The sequence below is a fragment of the Morchella sextelata genome, assembly GCF_020137385.1.
Source record: "Morchella sextelata strain SCLS chromosome Unknown scls_13, whole genome shotgun sequence".
In the NCBI taxonomy this organism is placed as follows: domain Eukaryota; kingdom Fungi; phylum Ascomycota; class Pezizomycetes; order Pezizales; family Morchellaceae; genus Morchella; species Morchella sextelata.
This window is the reverse complement of record NW_025408628.1, coordinates 368,521-391,638: the sequence shown is the minus strand read 5'-3', so window position 1 is coordinate 391,638 and position 23,118 is coordinate 368,521. Positions and strand designations below refer to the sequence as shown.

Sequence of the window (23,118 nt, the reverse complement as noted above, 5' to 3'; positions counted from 1 at the left end):
GTCTAACAGAGATTATGTTTCTTAGAGTAACATAGATATGCTATCCAGAAAATCATTAGGATATAACATGATAGGCCTATGACTACAGAAACCTCATATATTCAAGCTTTCTATATGCTTGGGGTGCAAGACCTACATAGATCTAGCTATATAAAGGCTGCAAAGCCATGCTTATCTTCAAAGAAAACATTTAGGACTGGAATTCGTGAAAGTAAGTCTCACGGACCCAACAAGATTGGCCATTACATCATAAATGAGTTAATTATAGACTACAGTTCATGTAGTCATTTAGTAGGTAATGCTTGTAATAGGTATGATAACAGGCCGGTACAATGGTAGTATTTAGCCATAAGTATGGCTAGGTCTGAGTTGACGACCACTCGTTGGTATGATGGTCGATCGATACCAAATGCCACAATAGTCATAACTGCATTTAGTCTCTCCAGAATTTTTTTAAGCTCGAGAATAGTCAAAAATATCGAATCCCCATATATTCCGCCGGAATCACTACATATATTAGAAGTCAAAAATCAAGTATGCAGTAGCAGCAAATTACGCTTTTCCGCGCTTTCTTGTTTAATCCTCATATGATATGTACCTATTGATAAGCGATCGTTTAAAGAATTGTAGACAATATTAAATGGGTTTGATCACTTCCTTATATGTCTTGATTACCATCGAAATCCTAATTTCGCGATGCATTCCTATATCTAATGTTGGTACTTTGAATCTGGAGAGCAAGCCAGAACCTTACTTGCCATCAACTTCACTAACTCAGTCGCGCAGTACCATGCTATCCTTCATGAGAGCTTGAACTTTGGGTCGGATACTAGGCTTTTGAACTTCGTTCTTTGAACCTGTGTCCACCGAGTGATATTTTATGACGCCCAATGAATTACTACGCTGACAAAGTTTATGATCACATTAGGCCATAGTCTTAGATAGATATGCTCTGGCTCGTGGCAGCCTTGCAGTTGTATTATCGCTTCTCTGAACGGATGGGTGGCTATGTTTGATGCGAGTTCGCATCACTGATCACTAACTGAATTTCGTTTCTAGTCCCCTGGATCCTTGTATTTGTAGTTAACTTCTCGAGTTAATAAAGTTGACCTTTTTATGGAAATTTTAGTCTTAGGACTAGACTTCCTTATGTGGTCATATATGTTACTATATCACCTAAATGCTCTTCCTTAATAAGAAAGCCTTGAGATTTACATGTAGTTCTTGAATATATAGCCAGAAAGTTCTCTACCACGTGCACTTAATTTGAGCAAAGCCAATTTACACCCCACCAGTAACACACTGGCAGAATTCTTCCCGCATCATTTGACCCCAGCTTCAGTGGAAGGCACAGACGTGTGTATATGGTCACGTGTTCTGCAACCTCTTATTGTGTTGAACGTGGTTAGTAGTCCCCTTCGTTCTTCGTGAGTCCACCCGGCCTGCGGATCTGATCGCGCCTATAGTAAATTATAAAGATTTGCTACTATATCGGTGTATCGAAGATATATATACGCTACATTAATTTCATTTTGATCTCTCTTGAGAGAGCTTCAGGTAGATCTTCTTAATCTGTTATCGCATCGACTTCGTCATGTGGGAAGCTAGAGGGAAAAGTTGTGACTAGTACTACTATGTAGATATTTGATAAGATATCACCTAGTAATAGAGTATTCAGTTTTAGGGCAATTAGATTTTAAAAAATGACACTCTACTATTAGATTATACGTTACGATTGACAATAATGAGTTCCATTGCTGCTCTGATGTGATCGTCCCCGTGAGGATATACATGTATACATATAAGCCGAGATGATTTTTGGCCGAGATCACTTAAGTATATGTGTTTTGTGACGGCTTAGAGTTGAATGGCAATTGCTGAGATTCATTATATAACGTAAGAACATTAGCCAGTGAGTCATTGAAGTGGCTCGATAATAGATAGATTCCTTATAGTTATCTTGATTGATCATTGTCCAAGAGGAGAGGAGACTCTCGCCCTCCTAACTACATGTAACTGCATACTGATGACATGTTGGCCAATGCCAAGACTACTTGTGTCCTTTCCTCGTAATCACTCTTGGCGTGGCTAACACTCGCCGCTTACTCACCACTACTCGTACTCTTTCTTATCATCATACACAGCTCCTGCAGTCATGCGTGCAACCCATGTAGGCGATGCATTTAATGATGATGCTATTCTTATATATATATCTGGTGTGATATATTTATGGACATATATAGCAGCTCAAGTCGGGATGGGTACGTCTCATTATAGATAAAAGTACATATATTGGACTTTTACATGAGCATAAGGTACATGCAAACATTTTACTTCAGGGTTAAGCGGGCACAAGACTCTAGGCATTGCTTAGTAACTACTTGAGTCATAATCGTGCTCCCTCATGGCTTAGATCATCCAAGGGTAGCTGCGTCTAGGCTAAAGGTGAACTCGAGATGTGTGTGCCTGGCCGGGTAGACATCCTACCCGTACAGAGCTTCTTCCACGTCCTTCCGTTTATTAGTTATTGACTTAATTTAGCTCATATCCACCCATTTTCTATGAGTTTTATCGAGATGTAATTATTTAATATTAACTACTTCATACTCGAATTTATGTAATAGAGTAATTGATACTTCGAAATTGACGGTTGCAAGAGGAAACCAGAGCGGCGGAGCCGAAATGCTGCAAGTGCAGAGTACGGGTCATAAGTCGAATTCTTTATATTTTACTAGAGTCGACTGTATGCTCAAGCTTCAGGGCGTTGCTAAGCGTAGCGCAGCTCCAGTGTTACATGTATGTACTACAAGTTATTCATCATTTCAAGTATGCCGGCAGTGACGTCATGAGATATCACTCGATGATATTCATTACTCAACCATGACTTCTATATTTGATGTATTTACCAAGGCATCTAAAAAAAAGCTAATCAAGCACAAATCAATTTTCTAGGTCAAATTCCTTGAGGTAACATAATGTATCGTCGGTATTAATTCATCAACACTCGAACCCTAACCCATCAAATGTCAGGTTGAGATTCGTTCAGGTATTACATAGGTACTTCTGATAATGAGAGGCGATCCATACCAACGATCAGATCAGCGCTGCAGGTCAATTAGTTTGGGTATCAACCACTGGCTGCGTCGAAAATCGCCACCTGCTGTGTGCCACCACCAAAAAAAGACATTCTCCAATCATACACAACAACGCCAGCCCACTAGATTTAAAATTCTGTATGTTTTGAAATTTTATATGCCCAATCAGCGCACACAGCCACCTCAATGCTAATCATAAACAACGCTTTAATGCCATGGCCACAGTATTTACATTATACCCGTACCCACACAAGACTGGTATTGCGGGTTACCATAAGTAAACGAACTTTCGTAGCTAAAATTTGTATGGGAATGCAACTTCACTCATCACTGATCCATAACTACAAGGGCCAAGACTCAAAAGCAGGAGAATGTTCAACAAGATTATTTATAGGAGAAATCGAGTGATATATTATGAACATATACATACAGCCACTCTGCAAAAGTGTTCGTGATTCCGATTTCGGTGGTGGACCATCAAAAAAAAACCCCCCCCAAGAGAAGACTTTCCCAGCGATCAATGACGCCCGGGATCAATGAAGAATAAGATCAATGACCTATCTTCTTTTATATATAGTCACGAACTATATTATATAATTTTTCGTTGTTTTGAATCTCAACATTAATAACATCAACATTACGGGTGCGCCACACTGCGCACTGACATTAAAACTAAATCACGAACACTTTTGCTGAGTGGCTGTATATAGGCAAATCTTCAATGATTCTATGGTGCGCCCACTCTTAAAGGTAACCAAAAGTGACGGAAAGTCAATCGATTATAACTTCACCTCCAAAAGAGGTATGCCGGATTTTTGATATCTATCATGGTCATGAAGATGGCTGTTTTTGTATGTAAAAAGCGCCAAGACTGAACAAAGTGGAACTGTATTATACCAATTTATACCCCCTTGAGAAGCAGTGAAGATCGAGAGTGCTGGTACTGCACGTGGTACTTAAATTCGCCAAGCAGCGCACTATGAGTGTTTATATATATCGAGTTTCGAATAAACAACATCATGGAAGCCTTGGTATACGGGCCTAACTCTTGCGATACCCAGGGTTATCAGGCCTAAGCTTTTTGTTGGATCTAGAGTAGGTTACAATCCATGCAGTCATCATGAACACTGCTGCGGAGTGGCTACATGTACTTATATATACATACATGTACGTACGTACGTAGCCACATGTATACGAAACCATATATGTAATCATTGCGTGTATAGGTATACATACATCATATATTACAGAATGTACTAATAACAAATTCGTTTCCGTTCCATGTGCATAGCATCTTGTCCCTTCACTCCCGATTAAACATTACATAAACCCCTAAATATACACAAACTTAAAATGACATTGTGGAAAGAAACGACGGGCACCAAGCAAATTCTCATAAAACGCAATACATATAGCAATAATAACCACCAATAGTAGTGTCTTTTTAGTAATTACAGTTATACATATTTATTCTGTACAGTCCCCCAGGTGCCCATTCGATAATTCACCTAGATCCATCAATGACACACCCGGATTTCCCCTAATATATGCATAAGTCCAGCCTAAATACCGTATCGTACAGGCCGTACTTAAGAAGTAAACCCCTCAACAAACCGAACCAAAGCCACTCTGTGGAGAGAAAAAGACAGAAAGGCGCAGCCTCAAGGCGCCCAACCAAAAATACACCCAAGTTCTAGAAAATGATTACCCAATCTGAAAAAAAAAGACCGCTCCTAAAAGCCATTTGAGAAAAGAGAGCGAGAAAATAGAATATAAAAGTTACGTGGCGTATAACAAAGAAAAGGTGAAGAAAAAAAGAAAAAAAAAGAGGAAAAAAAGAAAGAAAAACACATCAGCATGCTTCAGACAAAAAGGAAAGGGCAAACCATTACTCGGTAAAATGAAATTAAAAATCAAATAGAAGGTTCGCTAGGGGTAAGTTAGGCCCTACAGCTAGTCGCCACCCCTTGTGGCTTCGCCACGACTCGACTCCCGATCTTCTTTCTGCGAGTCTGTTTCTATCTTCCTCTGCTCGAAGCGTTGGTCACCACGAATGTAACGATTTTTCAGTTGGACATACCTAAAATATCGTCAGTGGAAGGGAAAATGGAGTTTGGATTTATTTGTATGAATACATACGTTGGAGGTTTGGGTCTCATCAAAACAACGACAAAGTTCTTGAAGATGTTTTGCTGGCTGAACGGTCGATGCCTTTCACTCCTAACGAATTTATGGCCATGAAGATACTCCCTCGTTGTCTCGCCTCTCCCCATTAAAAAGAGATGGTATCCAAACAATGCAAGTGGATACGGTGATGCAACCGCTCCATAAACCACCATTGCAAATACTGGCTGCCAACGTCTTATTGCGTCAGGAAACCCAACACCAGGGTCAATCTCGCGGTGTTGTTTCTGCCACATAATAAGATGTACAAGTGATAGTGCGATAAGATATAGCCCGAGGAGAGTAGCAGTTGTAACAAAAGTAAAAAAATAGCGATAATTGCGGCGACCAACGCAGTTATTGAGCCAAACACAATGGTGATCTTGTGTCTCGATGCAATTGTCACAAACCCGGCAATGGTGACAACGTGGCGGGCGCCATATTCGGCAGGTACGGCAGTATTTTATGGGGACCTCAAGATGGATTTGCGTTGGTTTAGGGGGACGAATTAAGGCCCAACCGTTAGGCGGAGGGACGGCAAGGGGGTCGTTGTCATTGTCGGTTTCGAGGGGATGAACATTACGAGGATAGACCTAGAACACATCAGTATTTATAAAGGAAACTATCGCTAGGAGTATGGACATAGGTCCATCGGGAAAACTTACACCAGGGTCCGAGACGGAGGCTTTGATGAAAGATGACATACAGAGTGCAAACAAGTATGCAAAAGTTATTGGCAACCCCGGTGATACATTGAACCATAACCATTTCGCCCTAGCAACCAATCAGTTCATACAATCTCACTCGATGTTAGCCAATGATAAAGAGAGAGCTTACGAGTAACCAAAAAATAGCCCCACCGGGATGCAGATCAAAATAGCTGTCAGAATATTCATTGGCACATCATTTGCTGTTTGAAACCGCCCGCCAAAACAAAAACTTGTGTTTCCTGGGAAATACTGCCAATTCTTTCCAAGGTCCTCTTGTTTCTGCTTCTGATGCTTTTCTTTTGATTCACCAGATCCCTGACTCGATGAATCTAATCGCGGTAGTGGTGGCGTCCCATTTACCCCATTCGCATGATTCACATTCATCCTCCCAGAGTCTGTACGTAAAGGCGATACGGATGTTACCGACTGCGCTGTGTGACCTGTTGGAGATAATGACCTTCCAGACTGCCCGTACCCACCACGATCGTCGCTTAACCTTTGTTGCTTGAGCTGGTGTGCAATTGGTTCATTCATCGACAGCCCCAAAATGGGCGGCCTTTCTGGTGACTGCGCAGCCTGCGCAAACCCTCGTATCCTGTTTTGCTCCGCCTCATCTTCCTCCGTAACTTTCCCTCTTTGCGCTTGCAATTTCGCCGAACTCATAGGCCTATAGAAGGCGTTGCTTGTTAACGATGGCGCATGTGTCCGCGATGCTGATGATGTCGGCCTCCCCCTTACACTCCCGCCAACTGAACCTAGACCTCTCCGCGACGCTGGAGCACCCGACCATCCTCTTATCCCGGCTGTAGAACTCGACATAGCAGTGCTGGGGCGGGAGCCTGAGAAAGCATCTGGCTTAGGTTCGCTGACTGAAACCCTAGTTCGTGTCTGACCTAGCGTAGGCTGTAATGACGAGCGGCGAGACGAGGCATGTTGGGATTGTTGAGCCTCGGCAAGGCCCATAATGTCGGAAGCATTGTCGCTAACATCGGTCATACGAGAAGAGATGACGCTATGAGTACCATGGTCAGGACCATCCTCGTGGATTTCGTGAAGGGAAAGTGGAAGACCGCCACCGGCGTGGAGAAAGTTAGGCGACAGCGGGGAGGAGCCTCGGGATGAGGCCATCGGTTGAAATGAGCGGCAACGATTTTTCTTTGACAATTCTCAGCGACAGAATAGATGTCAGGTGATACAAAGGGAAGAGCTTTGGATATCGAAGAGGGGATAGAAAAAGAAACGGGGAGAGGGGGGCAGATATGGAGGGGAGAACTGTATGACGAACAAAGCTAATGATTATTCAGCGGAGATCAGTAGCAGTACGTGCATACAGGTAGGTGCTGATATATAAAAGTAGGCAAGCACGATACACGTGGGATGGGAAGGGAGGGGGGGGCAGAGGAGGTTGGGAGAGTTGAATGGGATTGGGAGAAGTTTGTGAGGGATTGAGGTGCTCTCAACATCAAAAAAAAAAAAAAAACAGCGGAGAAAAGAATGACTGGAGGTGAATGTGGGCAGATGTTTGAGTGAGAGACGAAACACTCCAAAGGTAGAACCAGAGGAAGAGGAGCAGAGTATTGTAGGCAATAATGGTGGAGATGCAGAACCTGAAGGGGATAGGAAAGGTCTTCAGGGATAGAGACTAGAGTGCCTAGAAGGCCCGGAAGGGCTGCAGCCCACAGAATTTTGCATCCCTCGGCATTAAGCGAGATTTTCGGGTTCAACACTAGAGTTTTAAAATCTTAGACCACAAAACTCAGAATTCCACCTCCAGCAAAGTCCGATGCAGTACTTAGACGCTGGCAAAAGAAATCGACAATTCTTACATGTGCTGTAAAGAATTGTTCGAGTCATGTATTCGCCTACCACATGGTAGAGACCCCTTAGACAGTGTAGGTACATGTAACTACCACATGTACTTACATGTAGGTCAAGGGCCTTTGCGGCCATGGCCAGGGGGTAATGCCATCAATCAGAATATTGAATTTCGAGATGCAGGACTTGTTGTTTGATGAGTTGTAGAAAAGTCGTAATCTTGTTTACACCGCATTGGATACCGCAATTATTGGAATTTGGCGTTTCTTTATTCAATATCGGGCCATCACATGCATGGTGTTGTCGATTACCATCTTATGCTGTCATTTCCCATATCTCTGAAAACAAGACGCGCCTTCTCTATCCCCGTCGTTGCTATGGTGGGAAAATAGCTGCATTCAGTAGAGCCTCCAATTCGAACATCTGGCCTGTTCAGCTCAACGTAGATTTCTTGTGATCATCCCTTTCTTCTACTTCTCCATTCATTCTCTCACTCAATATTTCTCCCTTGCAGGAGAGCTTTTCTCCAACATCTTCCTTTTTCTTCATCCCCTCGCCCCACATCATTTGATCCATCGATTGGACTCTTTATTCACACCCCCTTTATTTCCGTTATTCGTCATTCGTATCAACCAGAGATACTGTAGTTGCAACTTGCGACACCTTCTCGTCGTATACACCACCCCCCTGCCACAGTCACACATCCGCACAGGCTCGACAGCCACCTCTTCTTTTGGAGATATCTTACCTTCCAAATAATCATACAGTAATCTAATACAGACATACGAATTGACTCAAACATGCCTCCCAAAAACCCCCGTCTAGCAGTAGACGAAAAGGGTTCTCGTTCTCGATCTCGCTCCAGAAGTCGCTCGCCTGGTCGAAAGGCCAAGAAAGTTGTTGAGGAAGCACTGCCTACAGCTTCTAAAGTCTCTGTGCTCCCACCGTCGTTGAAACGAGATGTCTCGACCAAGAAATACCAAGTCAAAGACAATGATATTTTGATGCTCCCCTCGTCGGATTTCCAGCTCCTTGCCCTGTTGACGGTTGTAGCAATTGGTATACGGTTATTCCGTATATACCAACCAACTAGCGTTGTGTTTGATGAAGTCCAGTAAGCCCCAAGTAGAAGCTATTATAACTCGTAACCATTGTACAGTAACTTACGGAAATTAGCTTTGGTGGATTTGCGACAAAGTATATCAAGGGAAAGTTCTTCATGGACGTACATCCTCCACTCGCGAAGATGCTCATCACACTGGCAGGCTGGCTGGCTGGATTTGACGGAAGTTTCGATTTTAAAGAGATTGGAAAGGACTATCTTGCACCTGGAGTCCCCTACGTTGCAATGAGAATGTTGCCCGCTGTTTTGGGTATCATGGTGGTTCCTATTATGTTCTTAACCCTAAAGGCAGCTGGTTGCTCTACAGCTTCATCTTTTTTGGGCGCCGGATTTATTATATTTGGTCAGTAAAAAGTTCAGAGAAGCCGATATATGATGGATAGACTGACACGTGCCACTAGAGAACGGACTTTTGACGCAGTCCCGTCTTATTCTCTTGGATTCACCGTTGGTTAGCTTTACTGCTGCCACAGCACTTGCCTGGACTTCATTTCTCAACATCCATGAACAAGGCATCTCAAGAGCGTTCTCCCCCAATTGGTGGTTTTGGCTCACTATGACTGGTTTGGGTCTTGGGGCTACTGTCAGCGTGAAGTGGGTTGGTTTGTTTACAATTGCCTGGGTTGGAAGCTTGACTGTTCTCCAATTATGGTTTCTTTTAGGTGATACCAAGAATATCACTCCCGTAAAGCTCCCTGTCCCATAATATCTTCCGCATAACCACTGACCCTAATTCTAGCGCCTTTGGTTTAAACACTTCTTTGCTCGTGTTTTCTGTCTTATCATCGTCCCCGTCGTGTTCTACATGTCCATGTTCGTTATCCACTTTATGCTCCTCCGTAATCCTGGTGAAGGTGACGGTTTCATGTCTTCGGAATTCCAGGCTACCCTCAATTCCAAGGGTATGCACAGCGTCCCTGCCGACGTTGCCTTTGGTTCACGTGTCTCTATCAGGCACCATAACACCCAAGGTGGTTATCTTCACTCGCACAACCACATGTACCCGACTGGCTCCAAGCAACAGCAGATTACATTATATCCACACAAGGATGAGAATAACATTTGGACCGTTGAGAACCAGACAAACCCTGTTGGAGGTGAAGGAATCTCTGGATTTGATGCGATTTCTCCGCCAGTTTGGATCGAGGATGGTGCCCTGATTAGGTTGTATCATGCACCTACTGATCGGCGCTTGCATTCGCACGACGTCAGGCCTCCAGTTACCGAAGCGGAATGGCAAAACGAGGTTTCAGCCTATGGATACAAAGGATTTGAAGGTGATGCAAATGATGTCTTCCGTGTTGAGATTATCAAGCACCTCTCTGAAGGGTCTGAGGCGAAAAGAAGACTCCGCACTATTCAGACCAAGTTCAAGCTCGTTCATACCCTGACTGGGTGTGTTCTCTTCTCTCACAAAGTCAAACTCCCAGATTGGGGTTACGAGCAGCAAGAGGTCACTTGCGCGAAGGGTGCAACTCTCCCAAACAGCGTATGGTATGTTGAGCAAAATGAACATCCGCAATTGGGCGAGGATGCTGAGCGTGTCAATTACCGTAATCCTGGCTTCTTTGGTAAATTCTGGGAACTCAACAAAGTTATGTGGCGTACCAATGCTGGACTTGTAGAATCTCATGCTTGGGATTCCCGGCCTTCAAGCTGGCCGATATTGAAGCGTGGAATCAACTTTTGGGGTAAGGAACATCGACAAGTCTACCTCATCGGTAACCCAGTCATTTGGTGGTCATCGACTGCTGCAATTGTTATCTACGCGATGTTTAAAGCCTTCGCAGTGCTTAGGTGGCAGAGGGGCTACAACGACTATTCTGTCAATAACTTCCGCCGTTTCGATTTTGAGATTGGCGTCGCTGTTTTAGGATGGGCCTTCCACTATTTCCCTTTTTACCTCATGCAGAGACAACTTTTCCTACACCATTACTTCCCGGCTTTGTACTTTGCTATCATCGCATTGTGCCAGGTGTTTGATTTTATCACTGCAAGGATTGCCACATTGAAGTTAAGAGAGAAGCCGATTGCCGGGTGGACTCTTGCTGTGGTATTCTTGGCTTTCAGCATTGTCGCTTTCGGCTTGTACGCCCCACTGGCATATGGAAATACCTGGACCAAGAGCGAATGTAGAAGGGTAAAACTATTCAATTCATGGGATTGGGACTGTAACACCTTTCACAACACTGCATGTGCCCTCTTCCCCTCCATATTCTGGGCTGTCAGAGCTAACAATTGCAGTATGAGGAATATAATGTTATCATGTCGCCCAATGAGTCAGCCATAAAGAGTTCGAACCCACCTCTACAGGCCTCTTCATCTTCTTCAGCTCCCGAGGAAGCCGTCACCAACAAACCCGCTGAAGAACCTGTTGTTGTTAAAAAGGACTCAATTCAAGCTGCTGATGCGGGCGAAGTAGTCTCCTCGGAAGAAAGGATCGAGTACCGTGATCAAGATGGAAATCTCCTAGACGAAGAACAAGTGAAGGCGCTTGAAGGCAAAGTTGAGTTTCATACTCGCTATGAAACACGCATTCGTCTTCTCGACGAATTTGGCAACGAGATTTCAGAGGAATCCGCCGTTCCTGTAGCGGATCAGGGTGTTGCAGGGCCGTTGGTTGACGGTTCAAATCCTGAGACTGTATTGAAGGGAGCCGAGAAAGATGCGCAGGACGAGGTTAGGCCAAGAGGTGTCGATGTAGACACTGAGTCGCGTGAGGTTGTGAGCGAGAGTGCGGCTAGTCCAGCAAGTGAGGGTGTGAACACAGAGATTACGTAGGTCCTTACTCTTACTCCTATTATTAACCCGTCATTTAAGCTAGAAGGCTAAAAGTAGGATTTTTCTAGTCAAGTAGGACAAGAGAAAATTGAGACAATGTTGGTTGATCAAGTCGAGAAACCTATTGAGGTATAAGTTATTTGTGTGGCGGCGCGTAGTATTATTTCTCAAATTCGAACGGTTTTTCTCAAATTTATTGTAAACATATCCTTTGTTTTCAAAAACCTGTTTTTTTCTTTTTTTTCTTTTCGCTGCATGATAAATGAGTAAATTTGTATCTCCAATATTTGCAAGCGTTGTACAGTAGGGGCGAAACTGGTGGTGATAGGATAATAATCACAACTTTCTACGCAAACTACTAGTTCAACCGTGTCTGGTCAAACTGAATCATTACTCTTGAAGCGATGGACAACCTAGACTAAAATAAAAGCTTTAGGGGAAGCGTTCGCAGGTCGTAAGACCGAGTGATAATTCATGAAGGCATAATGCTGTATTCATAGGTTATCACTCTAAAGTGCGCCTGTAAGATAAACCACGGCTGCTCAAATATAGGGTATTGAATTAGAAGACTTCTCTAGCCACTCGAACACCCACTCACTCGGATAGTCAATGAGGATTGTTGGAGAAGAGGTACAGAAGCTGGTTATAACGTTGATCTTCTCTTTTCTACGTTAACTGTCCGAGTGGCTAGGTCTATCGAGAGATTCTGTAATATAAAAAACGGTTCGGACAACCCATTTAGCGTTCTGATGCGGTATCACAGCAACGGCTCAACTACATGGAAGCTTGGTAATATTTTAATGCATATAGGACAATGGCCTGCCAGATCAAAATCCCCCGTTAACTTTGCGGCCGCAATTACGCAAGGTATTCTCTAGATGATCTACATCTTTACTCAGGAAACTATTTGCGAGGTAGGGCAGAGCTAAAAAAAGTTTTTTTAGTGTTAAGGTCCACGTAAATATTGCAAATCGAAACCATGAGCACTCGGCCTGATTTCGAAAGTTAATACAGAATACATTGTTCTACAACCTTGTGATACAATGATATGCCTCGGTGATATATATTCTCTACCAATCGCCTCCGTCCGCGGCCTCTTATTTACTGATATATCGTCTCTATGACATTAAGAACTGGATTCTGGAAAATATGGTATTCATGATGTATGTTAGTTGGCGCACGGCTGGTGACGAGTACGCATACGAAACAAGTTATCTCGAGACCAAGCCTAGATTTTGAGGCTTAGGGAGAGACAAGACAAGATCTCGGGATGGGCAGGATAAGGCAATTAAAAACCGGCGCTAGAAGTCTCGACATATGTAGTAAGTCTAGAGACTCAGAATGTACCAGTAATCGCACTGATCCTTTGGGCTCCTGACCAGGAAAAAGTTATTTGACTGAATCCTTTCTTAGTACTATATAGACGCGGGGTTTGATAGATATAGACTGGCCTGGAGCAGCATTTCAGCTTCTACATCTGTGTAACAATGTTGCATCATCAAGAGCTTATTTTACCTTAAATAGAATCTTGGCGAACTTCCAAGAACAAAGAGCACTTTGTAATTAAAAGCAATATCGAATTGCACTTTTGCACCTGTGTCTGTAGTTAAATTAAGTTAATTGACAAAGAAATAACGACTGATGCCGGACTGAGTGCAGGTCATTCTAGTATGTGTGGGTTAGGGTTCATGTAAAAGCACGAGAACAATTCACTCATGCATTCAATGGGTACATGTAGGTACTTTTGTGTTACATAACACTAGTAGTGGCCCACCTCGCGACCGCGAGTTGTACTTTGGATTATGGGTATCAAGTGTTCAATAATTGTGAAAGGTCTTCAATGGGGGCCTTCGGCCCCTCCCCCTCCCACTTCTACCTCCTACTCTCTCCAATTCACAGTTATGGGGGACCTTCGGCCCCGTTCAATCGTGCTCAGAATTTTGATGTGTCGTGCTTACTAAGCTGCCCCTGTCTCTCTCGACCAATCAGATTGAATGAGTGTACATCAGAGAGTAAAGATAATACATATTAGAAATGACATCAGTCATGAATTCTCACTCGGCCGTATCTGGTCTTGGCTAACTAGGCCTATTGTCTAAAAATACAAGACTAAGAGATTATTGTTAATAATTAATACGAGACATTCGTGAGAATGAAAAATAAATACAGAAAAATCTCAACGTCTGGAGTTCCATGTATAGCGGTAATCTACTCTCGTAGCCTTGTTTCGTTTCGTGATGTTTATATACGAGTGGCGTTTATTGTCTGCTCTACTTATAGTAGATAAAGCTAGGGAAAATCCTTAGTATTAGTATGCACTAGTGGATCAAAATCATGCGGTACTTTTCGTATACTCAAAGTAGAATACCATATGCATAATCCTAAGTCTACTTACCAGTTATTTGTTTGTAATTGGCCATTCCCGAAACCTCCTTACCCCCACCCCTGAAGCCTTTGACCAGCCGGGTGTCGTTTTCAGAAAGCTCATAAATCTTGCACCGCTACAAAAAGCTCTCACTAGCTTAAAGTGAGCGTATCGGAAATGGTGGTTATTCCCTGCTGATCAGAAGGCTGCAGAAAAGAGGGGTCGGCATGATTGACCCCTTCAGGCACAAGATGCTGTCAACCCTATCTGTACAGCTGTTCCACATGCCAATGGCTGTTGCCAATCCAAAGGACATTGTCCAAGTAAACTGTGTATGGAGTCATGAGATAGCTGCAAAGCACCCGTGCTGAAACGTTACTCGGTCTCATTAACATGCAGTTGCACTAAAATGGGGTTTTCTGTACTACATATCGCCCCGGTATTCTACAATTTGTCAATCCAGGTTGACATGTATACGTATCAAATGACGTATCCCTGATCGATATATTGGCTCTGTGTTAGATTTCTGTGGTTTGTTTTGGATAATTCGAATAACTGAGATAGGAGCTGATCAATCTTTGGCCCAAGTATATAAACGCAAAAGTGATGTTATAATAGCCTTGAATAACTGACCAAAGAAAGATTGTAAAATATTCTAGAACAATGCTAATAGAAGACACTCTCAATCATAGGGCTGTTATATCAATAGTTGGACTAAAGGTGCCCACATGCACATTCCAGTGGAATTGAAAACCAGCCCTAAATTGGTGAATGGGTTCTAAATAACGAAATTGCCAGATTGATCTAGAGTACCTCTATCGATCTATGAAAATGTATACGATTCGTGCCATTTTTCGACCACACACCAATTGAGCCTTGGTTGTTATGTGAACAGTTATATATGATTCTCCTACCAATATCTCAGATACCTCGTGATTTAATAAAACCTAGCTAATCGCAGGCTTCAGATTAGCGTTCGCCTAAGGTGGCCTAATAGCTTGGATCGTTATCCCGTGTGTAAATATTGAGTGATGCAAACCTATGATCCAGCGCTTTTGAGCAAGTTTAATCGGCAATGATCATCAAAATCTTTCGAGTTTACCATTCGCACGCGTTCCGTATGAACGAGAAAGACGCCAAATATGCGCGTCGTCGGGAAGCTGGTAAGTGGTACGCTATATAAAAGATAATGAATATATCCACGAGGCCTATGTCAACCTACATGTATTCAATATGTTGTAACTCAATGATATTGATTCATATATGCTCAGTACACACATACAGCAGGGAGCTAATTGAATCACGAGACTGTTACGAAAATATGTACATGGCTTAAATACCATATTAATCATATCGATCGCGATCGCTATAAAAACAAATAACCGATATCTCGATAATTATAAAACGTGAGTACATTGTATCTGCACGCTATCCTACATTAGTACATTTCCACCGGTATAAACACTGAGTTTCGGTCTTTATGCTGCGCTATACTAAATAAGTAAATGTTCAATCATTAATGCCAAAACTTATGAAAATTCCCCACCAGTGGTGAAATACCGCCACCGATGGTGAGATTCCCCACCGGTGGACAATTTTCATATATATTGGCATTATATGGCCCCTTTTGGCCAAAAGGTCTGTGCTTTTATCATAAAAATAGCATTATAGGGTATAAATACTGGTATTATTTTCACCACCGGTGGTAAAATAATTTACTACCGTTGGTAAAATTACTTTTGACACATTTACCGCCCCATAAATGTACATGTACATACATGCAATCGTTATTATTCTAATTAACTAGTACGATTGTAATATTATATACGCCCTCTGCATATTATTAATGGTACTGCACGTGATTTATTTTGGTGCTAAATCAGTACTATATACGAAAGTAGATACTCGCTTTAATTGGGGGACTTTTGTTAGGTGGAAGAAGTTTCACGTACAGATCTAGCTAAAGCGCCTAGAGCTACATGTATGTATATATGCTATCACCCGCTTAGGATCGTACAAGACCGCGCATCTACTATCGTCTAATATTCAAGATATATCTATGGATCTCATTGAGATAATTAATATGATCTTCTCAAAGATTAGTAGCTGTCAATGGTTTTGTCGGTATTGCATAGCTACAATATGTAGCTAGTGGAATATTTGCAATTGTCAGCTTAAAACTATATGTACTTCAGTCCTAAGCTGCCCTTCATGCATGATATGATTGAGGAAACTTAAAGTAAAAAGAAGAGACATTCGAATCGACTTTTAGGTCATTTCTCATAGAAGCTCTCGGGCACCGTCGGGAAAACCAACGATCCGCCTCATGCTGATCAACTAGTTATAATTATAACACTTAGTAGCTATAGCCTATAGCTGAATTGATAGAGGTACACCAACTATTTCATAGGTGGCGCAAAGTTATGTGCATATTTACTACCTAGGGGTCCATTTCTGACAATTGACCATGGGAATGGTAGGATTAATTTCGAATTGTAGGTATTACTTGTGCATTCAAAGTAGACTAACGCGAGCCCGATCTCAACTTGATCAGAGCAGTACCAAGAATAGTAGAATGATATATACATATATATATACAGTTTCCGGTAGAATTACTGCGAAAGTCAGAGCTAAAAGAGTGGATTTGTTGGTCTGTCCTCGTAGCAAAAAACCTTTTAAGGGCCAATAGGACTATCGGGTCACGGAGAACCCACTTTCGCAATAATTTTACCGGAAACTGTACATGTATATGATCGATTATGTTGAAAATATTATAAGCCAAATTATTGTGCTTTAAGTTGTGAACTTCGAGTGGGAGATTGAGTCTGGTAATGCTCATCGGGTTATGCTAGTTTTACAGCCCGCTACGCGCATCAAGTACGTACTACATAAGTACATGTATGTCCACGAAAAGCGAAGTACAGCGTCATTTGTATTACTATTAACAGTGCTGATATCTGATTTAAGATCCAGCATAATCTGGCCCTGAGATAACAAGGTGTTACGGAACTCGAATTCTAGAGTATTTTTCTAGAATCTTTGTTATGTCTTATGCAAGTAATTGGCAAGTAGTTAAACTGAATGGCATAATCTAAGAGTCTATTTCGTTCTTAGTGTAGAAAAGATTTCATGCCAAATACTTAAAAGAAAGAAAGATATCCAGATCGACGTACCCCAGGTACCATTTTGTATCCCACGCCATAACCATAAACAAGCAAGTGCAATTTTCTCAAAACATGTAAAAGCATTGAGACAATAGATAAGGATAAAGGAAGAGATAAAGAGATGTTAAAGGTTTCTTCTAACGTTGATAGTAGTCCCTTGGAAAAAAGCTCTAGAAAGGGAAACGTAAAGGGAAGCCGTGATATAAACGAGATCCATCTAAATCTATCTCTTTGGTACGGGTAATAGAAAGACTAAGCTCCCAGGATTTGATCTTGCTCTTCCTTCGTGAACCCTAAAATATAAAGCACATCTTGAAGGTTCCCGGAATTAATCCTGCACGGAGCCCTAAGTTGAACAGCCGGCTTCGCATCGAATGCAATACCGAGTCCAGCTTTAAACATCATTGGGAGGTCATTAGCTCCGTCACCGATGGCAACAACCTAGAATATAGTGTAAGTATAACGAGAAAACTCGTTGATAGGGATGGGGTAAGACCTGTCTGAGAGCGATTCCGTTCTCGTTCGCGATTTTTTCGAGGAGCTCAGCTTTGCGCTCAGCATGCACAATGTCACCGGTGAGTTCACCAGTGAGTTGCGTGCCATCTTCACTAATGACGAGCTGTATTCCCAGAAAGCAATGAGAAACCTCCTGGGTTCATTTTGAAACATGAAGGGAAATAAAGGAAGAATACCGTATTGGCATGCGCATAGTCTAGACCAAGTTCTTCCTTGACGTAATTCGCAAGGGGTATAAATCCTCCGCTCAATACGGCCAATTTGAACCCTAGTGTTTTGAGAGCTCTTGTGAGCTCTCTTGCACCGGGCGTGAACGTAATGACTGATTTGAGCTTCTCAAATACATCTGAAGGAACACCTTCAAGTAGAGCAACTCTTTGCCTCAACGATTCGGTAAAGTCAATCTCGCCATTCATGGCACGTGCAGTGATCGCCTATACGACATGTCATAATGGATCAGTCGATTTCTCCATCCAAGGACCATCTCTTAGATTTAAATATTTCAAGAAAAGGACTTACGGAGACTTTATCTTCCACTCCCACAAACCTCGCAATTTCATCAATAACCTCCTGCTGAATCAAGGTCGAGTCCATATCGAAAACGGCTAGACGTTTGTGCCGTCTGAAAACATCGTTCTCTTGAAAAGCTATTTCGATGTTCCACTTCTTCTCGAACTGCCAGAAGTCTGTGTGTCGACGAAGCTCATCAAGCCTCAGAATCTCTGGCATACAGAAGGCTATTTCCATAACCATAGGGGCCGGCGTATTATCAGATGCCGTTGTTGTATGGAGACACTTATGATTTGAAGATTCTTTACTCCACGGAACTCTCATAGCATCAATTAGAGCCATGAATTCGAATACTGCCATATCAGAGATACGAGCACCATAAGTGGAATCTTCGGAAGATTCCGAGTCCGGGCTAATTAACTTTTTGCGAAATAGTGTCGCGATGACGCCGCGAGAGGAGCTTGCAGGGCTGCAGTTGGCATGAGACATGACGTGCACAGGCACAGGTATAACGGTTTTCTGGAATACTTCGACGGGGTCCTCGTTGGCTCCCTTAGAATTTTGTACATCGCCCTGCAGGCCCTTCTGGCTGGCTTCCATTGTAACTACATTACAAGCACCGCTGGGAATTTGCGGGGGAGTGTGTGCTCCTTCGGATTGCATCGTGGCTGATAAATCTGAAAACCTCGATTCTGTCTTGATATATTGATTGAAGAGAAATAGTGATATGATATCGGTTTGGTTTAGGGTTTTTTTTTGGTTTTTTTTGTGAGTAGTCGTAATTTGGAGAAGTGACAGGCAAGAACAGTCTACTATAAGGCTGTTGTTTGGGGACTAGAAATATGGTGAAGACGGGGGGTTGGCGAAATGAATGGCAGTGATCGAAAAGAGTGGGGGGCGGACGCAAGACGGAATATGCCGTCTCCCCTCGCTGATCCGGAAGACTGCTCTGCTCTGCTTCTGTATCAATTCAGTGGTCCTTTCCTTTGTTTTCTCTGATCTCCTTGCTTTCCTGTGGAAGGTATTGGGAAACCAGCAGAAGGTGACGAACACTCAACCCGTCTTTGTAATTAACCAATCGGACTGATCTTCAGAATCCGATTCTTGCGGTGGGTGCAATTGGAGGAAACAAAGATGAAACTAACGCGGAGGTGAGCAATACGGTAGATTGAAGGATGAACTGCTGCTGCCGTGCTGCCGTAGGCGTAATTACCTCCAAGCAGCTGTTGATCGTGATATGTAGGTAGGCAACAGATCATATCCGTGTCCCCCTACTCTTGGTCTGGTGGAAGGCTTTTTTTATTTACTCCTTTCCTGTTCTGGGTACATGTATCCATTAAATCCATTAGGCTGTTCGCCGATTTCACGGCTTGGCGGGCAGCAACAGAAGAGCCACAAGTGCAACAAGCGAGCACCATAAATTGAAGCCATAAAAGATCTTGGTACAGGGGAATCATTGGCTGGAACAACTTCATCAACGTTGCGGGGAATGTCAACTGCAAAGAGCCCCTCTGTTGAGCATGACCTCTTCTGGCTAGACGAATGGACGATCCTTGAATAATGAGGCTCATGAGACTTGGCAAAGCTTGTGTTACTACCTACTTTACACGAAGAGAAGCTCAGGATCAATCAAAGTAAACCGATCACCACTGAGTAGTCAAAACACTGGATCGCGAAAGCAAACAACGAACTCCCCTCGTCACCAGCTAAAAAGCCTTGTTCTAAAAAGCGTCACCAAAGTACACAGTATCCAGTTATCCCGGCAGACGACTTTTCCGCCGTCTAAATGATCGCCGACAAGGACATCAAAGCACTGTTCCGAGGATACAGCTCACAATCATCTTCGCCTTTAGCCACTCCGGAGATTCCTTTGCCTCCTCCATACCTTGAGTTACTATCTGGTACGGGAATTATTTTGGAGCGCTCAGCCAAAGAAGAGATTGAGACTCGGGTAATCCGTGATATAAGCAATGGTAGGTACTAGTCCGCAACTTGATTTCTTGCCTGTTCTTGGATCGGAGCGATGTAATCCTGCGAAATCATACAGATACGTATATAGCTCGTATTCTGCTGGTTTCCTTCGTCCACTGACTTCCCCGCCGCCCATCGGGCTGTAATAGAACGGCCTCGTACTTCAATTGTTCAGCTTGCTTCAGAATTGTCGCTAGAACCTAGAACAATTGAAAGGCTATTACCGTATCATCGTGAAGGATGGGGCAGAATAGGTGCCTCAACAATTGTAACAACGTAAGCATATTTGGGTTTCCATTCCATCTGCTCATCTTAACAAATAATGTGTTCTGAGTTGAGGGAAACTCACGGATATGTGCAGGGGCGAATTCAAACGGCTAAGTGGAGACCTTTCGAGGGAACTTCTTAATGGAGTTGTGCAAGTTGCAGAATTTTGCCGTCGAAATGAGATTGACGCAGACTTGTTTCGTAAGCTTCTTCCTCCCGTGGCCGGAGAAGGCACATGGCAGTGGTTGGGACACGATAGAACCTGGGTCGTGGGTACGGCATTTTACAAAGCCAAGGAGCGGGATATCCAAAAATCGCTTATAGATGAGAAGAGGTCTGTTTGCTGTGTTGGCTTTATGTGGCATGCCCCACAAAGTACTGCCACTTCAAGGTCCTAATTGGGTTTTTCTGAGCTGAACTGGGCTGATTTTGGGTTAGGGCTGTCGATATGCCTGCAATTGTAGCGGATAGCAACCTACCATCAATATTTCTGAAGACAGTAGTATCAACACTTATCAAGTCACGAGGTCTGAAAGGAATGATAGAGGGTGGTTACTATGTGCCAGAAGCATATGTGGTTCAACGTCAGAATTCCATCGCGGATGACCTACGTAGAGATGGATTTATTGGTACCTTCAACCTTATGGATATTTTGCACGTTTTCATATTGCTAACTTGCTATGTGGCAGCTACGGAAACTCTGAGAAAAGGAGGGATCGAAACCCCTGAGGAGTTTATCCGCGACAAAGTCCCGAGTGCACGCTTACTTGGGGCTCACTTTGTAACTGCCGACTTCATCGCCAGTGTTGAAGGATCAGTTCTTGAACATATCGAACGGCAGATGTGGAGTGATCTGAAGGTGAGTTCCACTCAATTGCCTATACGCCCCAGAAAAGACAGTTTTATACTCAGTGACGGATTTTCTCCATTTGAATGAAAGGATCTCGATCTTCGATTGAATGCAGCAGACGAAAAGCTTCTACGTCAGGTGATTGTGAAAGACCTTCCGGAACTCAGAGAAATCACCGAAAGAATTGTGTCAAAAGACCTTGAACCTATCTTGGCTGAGACCTGTCGTGAATTTGCTGTGCAACAAGCTGAAGTGGCATGGAAGAAGAGATCTAAGGACAAGGATGTATCGTTCAGGTCGCAAGAGGTATGATAAAGCACAATTTGTTTCACTGATATGTTGATATCCGCCAAACAACCTACTGACGAAATGTGACGCATCAGCTTTTTAAACATCTTGCCGCCAAAAACGAGTCTCTCCCGATGCCCTTATTATCATATTTCGTAAATGCACTTCATCCCCAAGTATCGTTGGCATTTTCTGTGCGCCTCCGGGAACTTAAGGACTCTGAGATCCGAATTGCGGAAGGGGTTTTCGTCGAGAAGTGCTATACACGGTTTCACCTTCACCACCTTGGACTAGAAGCGCTGGTAGACGCTTCATTAAAGACCAAGCTGGCTAGCGATTTATTGGAATATGCCAAAGGAATGATCTCTAGCAGTTTAGATAAGCTTGAATCTGCTCTTATTCACGGCGACAAACCGTTAGACTTACAACAGTTGAGGCTAGTAATCAGAGCTGAATCAGCGAAACCGCAGCTTGCACTCAAAGAAATCGAAAATGGCCTGATAAAACTAATACAACAGGATCTAGCTTTCGAGCTTCCATCTGAGGATGAGCTGGGGAAAAGAAAGCGGAGTATATTAGATGAGATGCAACTGCAGCTTGAAGGTACCAGGGACCCATCTCTGATGCTTCTTTTGGCAATTATCATACTTCATTCTTCAAAGGCATCGGGAATCTTGAAAGCTACAGGGTACGTTAAGATCCCTCGTCATTTTCTCAATATCCACGGCTGAGCCTACCGGTACTCGCGCAATGATGGATAAATATGAGGTCACTTCCAATTTACTGGGTGGACGGCTAACATTATTGGTGGTATGAATCGCTTTTTATGACAGGAAATACGTTCCAAAACTTTTGAAGGACTTGGGCAAGAGAGAGCAGATAGCGGAGACAGACTTGGAGGTGTTGAGCTCGGCCAAAGATGCCGTGATCGGAAAGAAAAACATCGGGGAGAAGGAAGCCGAGCAATTGAGACAGATTGCAAAGCGCTATTTGGTCGGAACGGAACTGAGGCTTGATTGAAATGTGGGGGCAGTCCGTAAAGGAGAATCTTACTAATATCTGGGGGTTCATCAAAATAAAAAACAAACGGCTAGTAACCCGGATCGGAATAAAGAAAATTAAAAGAAAAACCTAGTTAACCCCGCTATTCAGATTAGGTCCTTTACTTCTTATCTTAGTTAAAATTCTCTGATCGCACATCTTCAACCTGAGCTTACAGAAGATTCGTGAATTCACCGGGTTTAGCGGTCTTTATACGTCTTTTCAAAAATCATTGAAGTTTTTGGTATTTCTCCAGTACCATGGATGTAACTGTTGTAATGTTGCGTCACATAAGTCTCAATTTGGTTGCTTGTGGATCGGACCTTCCCTTTCAACCAGCATTGAGCGACGAAATAGGCTTAGCTCGCCAATTTTCTTTCTATGCCCCAGCAATATCGAGCACGCAATCCGTACAGGAAATTCAACCATCGTCCCTGTCACTCGATTTCTAAGGCACAA

General features: G+C 43.1%; 4 protein-coding genes across 4 annotated transcripts; 2 read left to right on the top strand and 2 right to left on the bottom strand.

Annotated features, from left to right (window-relative positions):
* Positions 1 to 5,048: 5,048 nt before the first annotated feature.
* H6S33_002469 (uncharacterized protein) lies at positions 5,049 to 7,096 on the bottom strand (the record flags this gene model as incomplete). The annotated part of the gene is made up of 5 exons (XM_044833810.1): positions 5,049 to 5,175; positions 5,235 to 5,506; positions 5,732 to 5,851; positions 5,924 to 6,032; positions 6,096 to 7,096. 5 exons carry the CDS (start codon positions 7,094 to 7,096, stop codon positions 5,049 to 5,051), a joined length of 1,629 nt encoding a protein of 542 aa, XP_044692630.1.
* Positions 7,097 to 8,583: 1,487 nt separating this feature from the next.
* On the top strand, positions 8,584 to 11,822 carry H6S33_002468 (uncharacterized protein; the record flags this gene model as incomplete). The annotated part of the gene is made up of 6 exons (XM_044834322.1): positions 8,584 to 8,897; positions 8,960 to 9,249; positions 9,308 to 9,504; positions 9,646 to 11,046; positions 11,151 to 11,683; positions 11,756 to 11,822. 6 exons carry the CDS (start codon positions 8,584 to 8,586, stop codon positions 11,820 to 11,822), a joined length of 2,802 nt encoding a protein of 933 aa, XP_044692629.1.
* A 5,646-nt stretch (positions 11,823 to 17,468) lies between these two features.
* H6S33_002467 (uncharacterized protein) lies at positions 17,469 to 18,731 on the bottom strand (the record flags this gene model as incomplete). The annotated part of the gene is made up of 4 exons (XM_044834321.1): positions 17,469 to 17,657; positions 17,713 to 17,835; positions 17,909 to 18,166; positions 18,252 to 18,731. 4 exons carry the CDS (start codon positions 18,729 to 18,731, stop codon positions 17,469 to 17,471), a joined length of 1,050 nt encoding a protein of 349 aa, XP_044692628.1.
* A 1,297-nt stretch (positions 18,732 to 20,028) lies between these two features.
* Positions 20,029 to 22,638, top strand: H6S33_002466 (uncharacterized protein; the record flags this gene model as incomplete). Its single annotated transcript, XM_044834320.1, has 8 exons — positions 20,029 to 20,215; positions 20,363 to 20,489; positions 20,575 to 20,814; positions 20,919 to 21,109; positions 21,170 to 21,339; positions 21,421 to 21,636; positions 21,714 to 22,306; positions 22,452 to 22,638. 8 exons carry the CDS (start codon positions 20,029 to 20,031, stop codon positions 22,636 to 22,638), a joined length of 1,911 nt encoding a protein of 636 aa, XP_044692627.1.
* Positions 22,639 to 23,118: the final 480 nt, after the last annotated feature.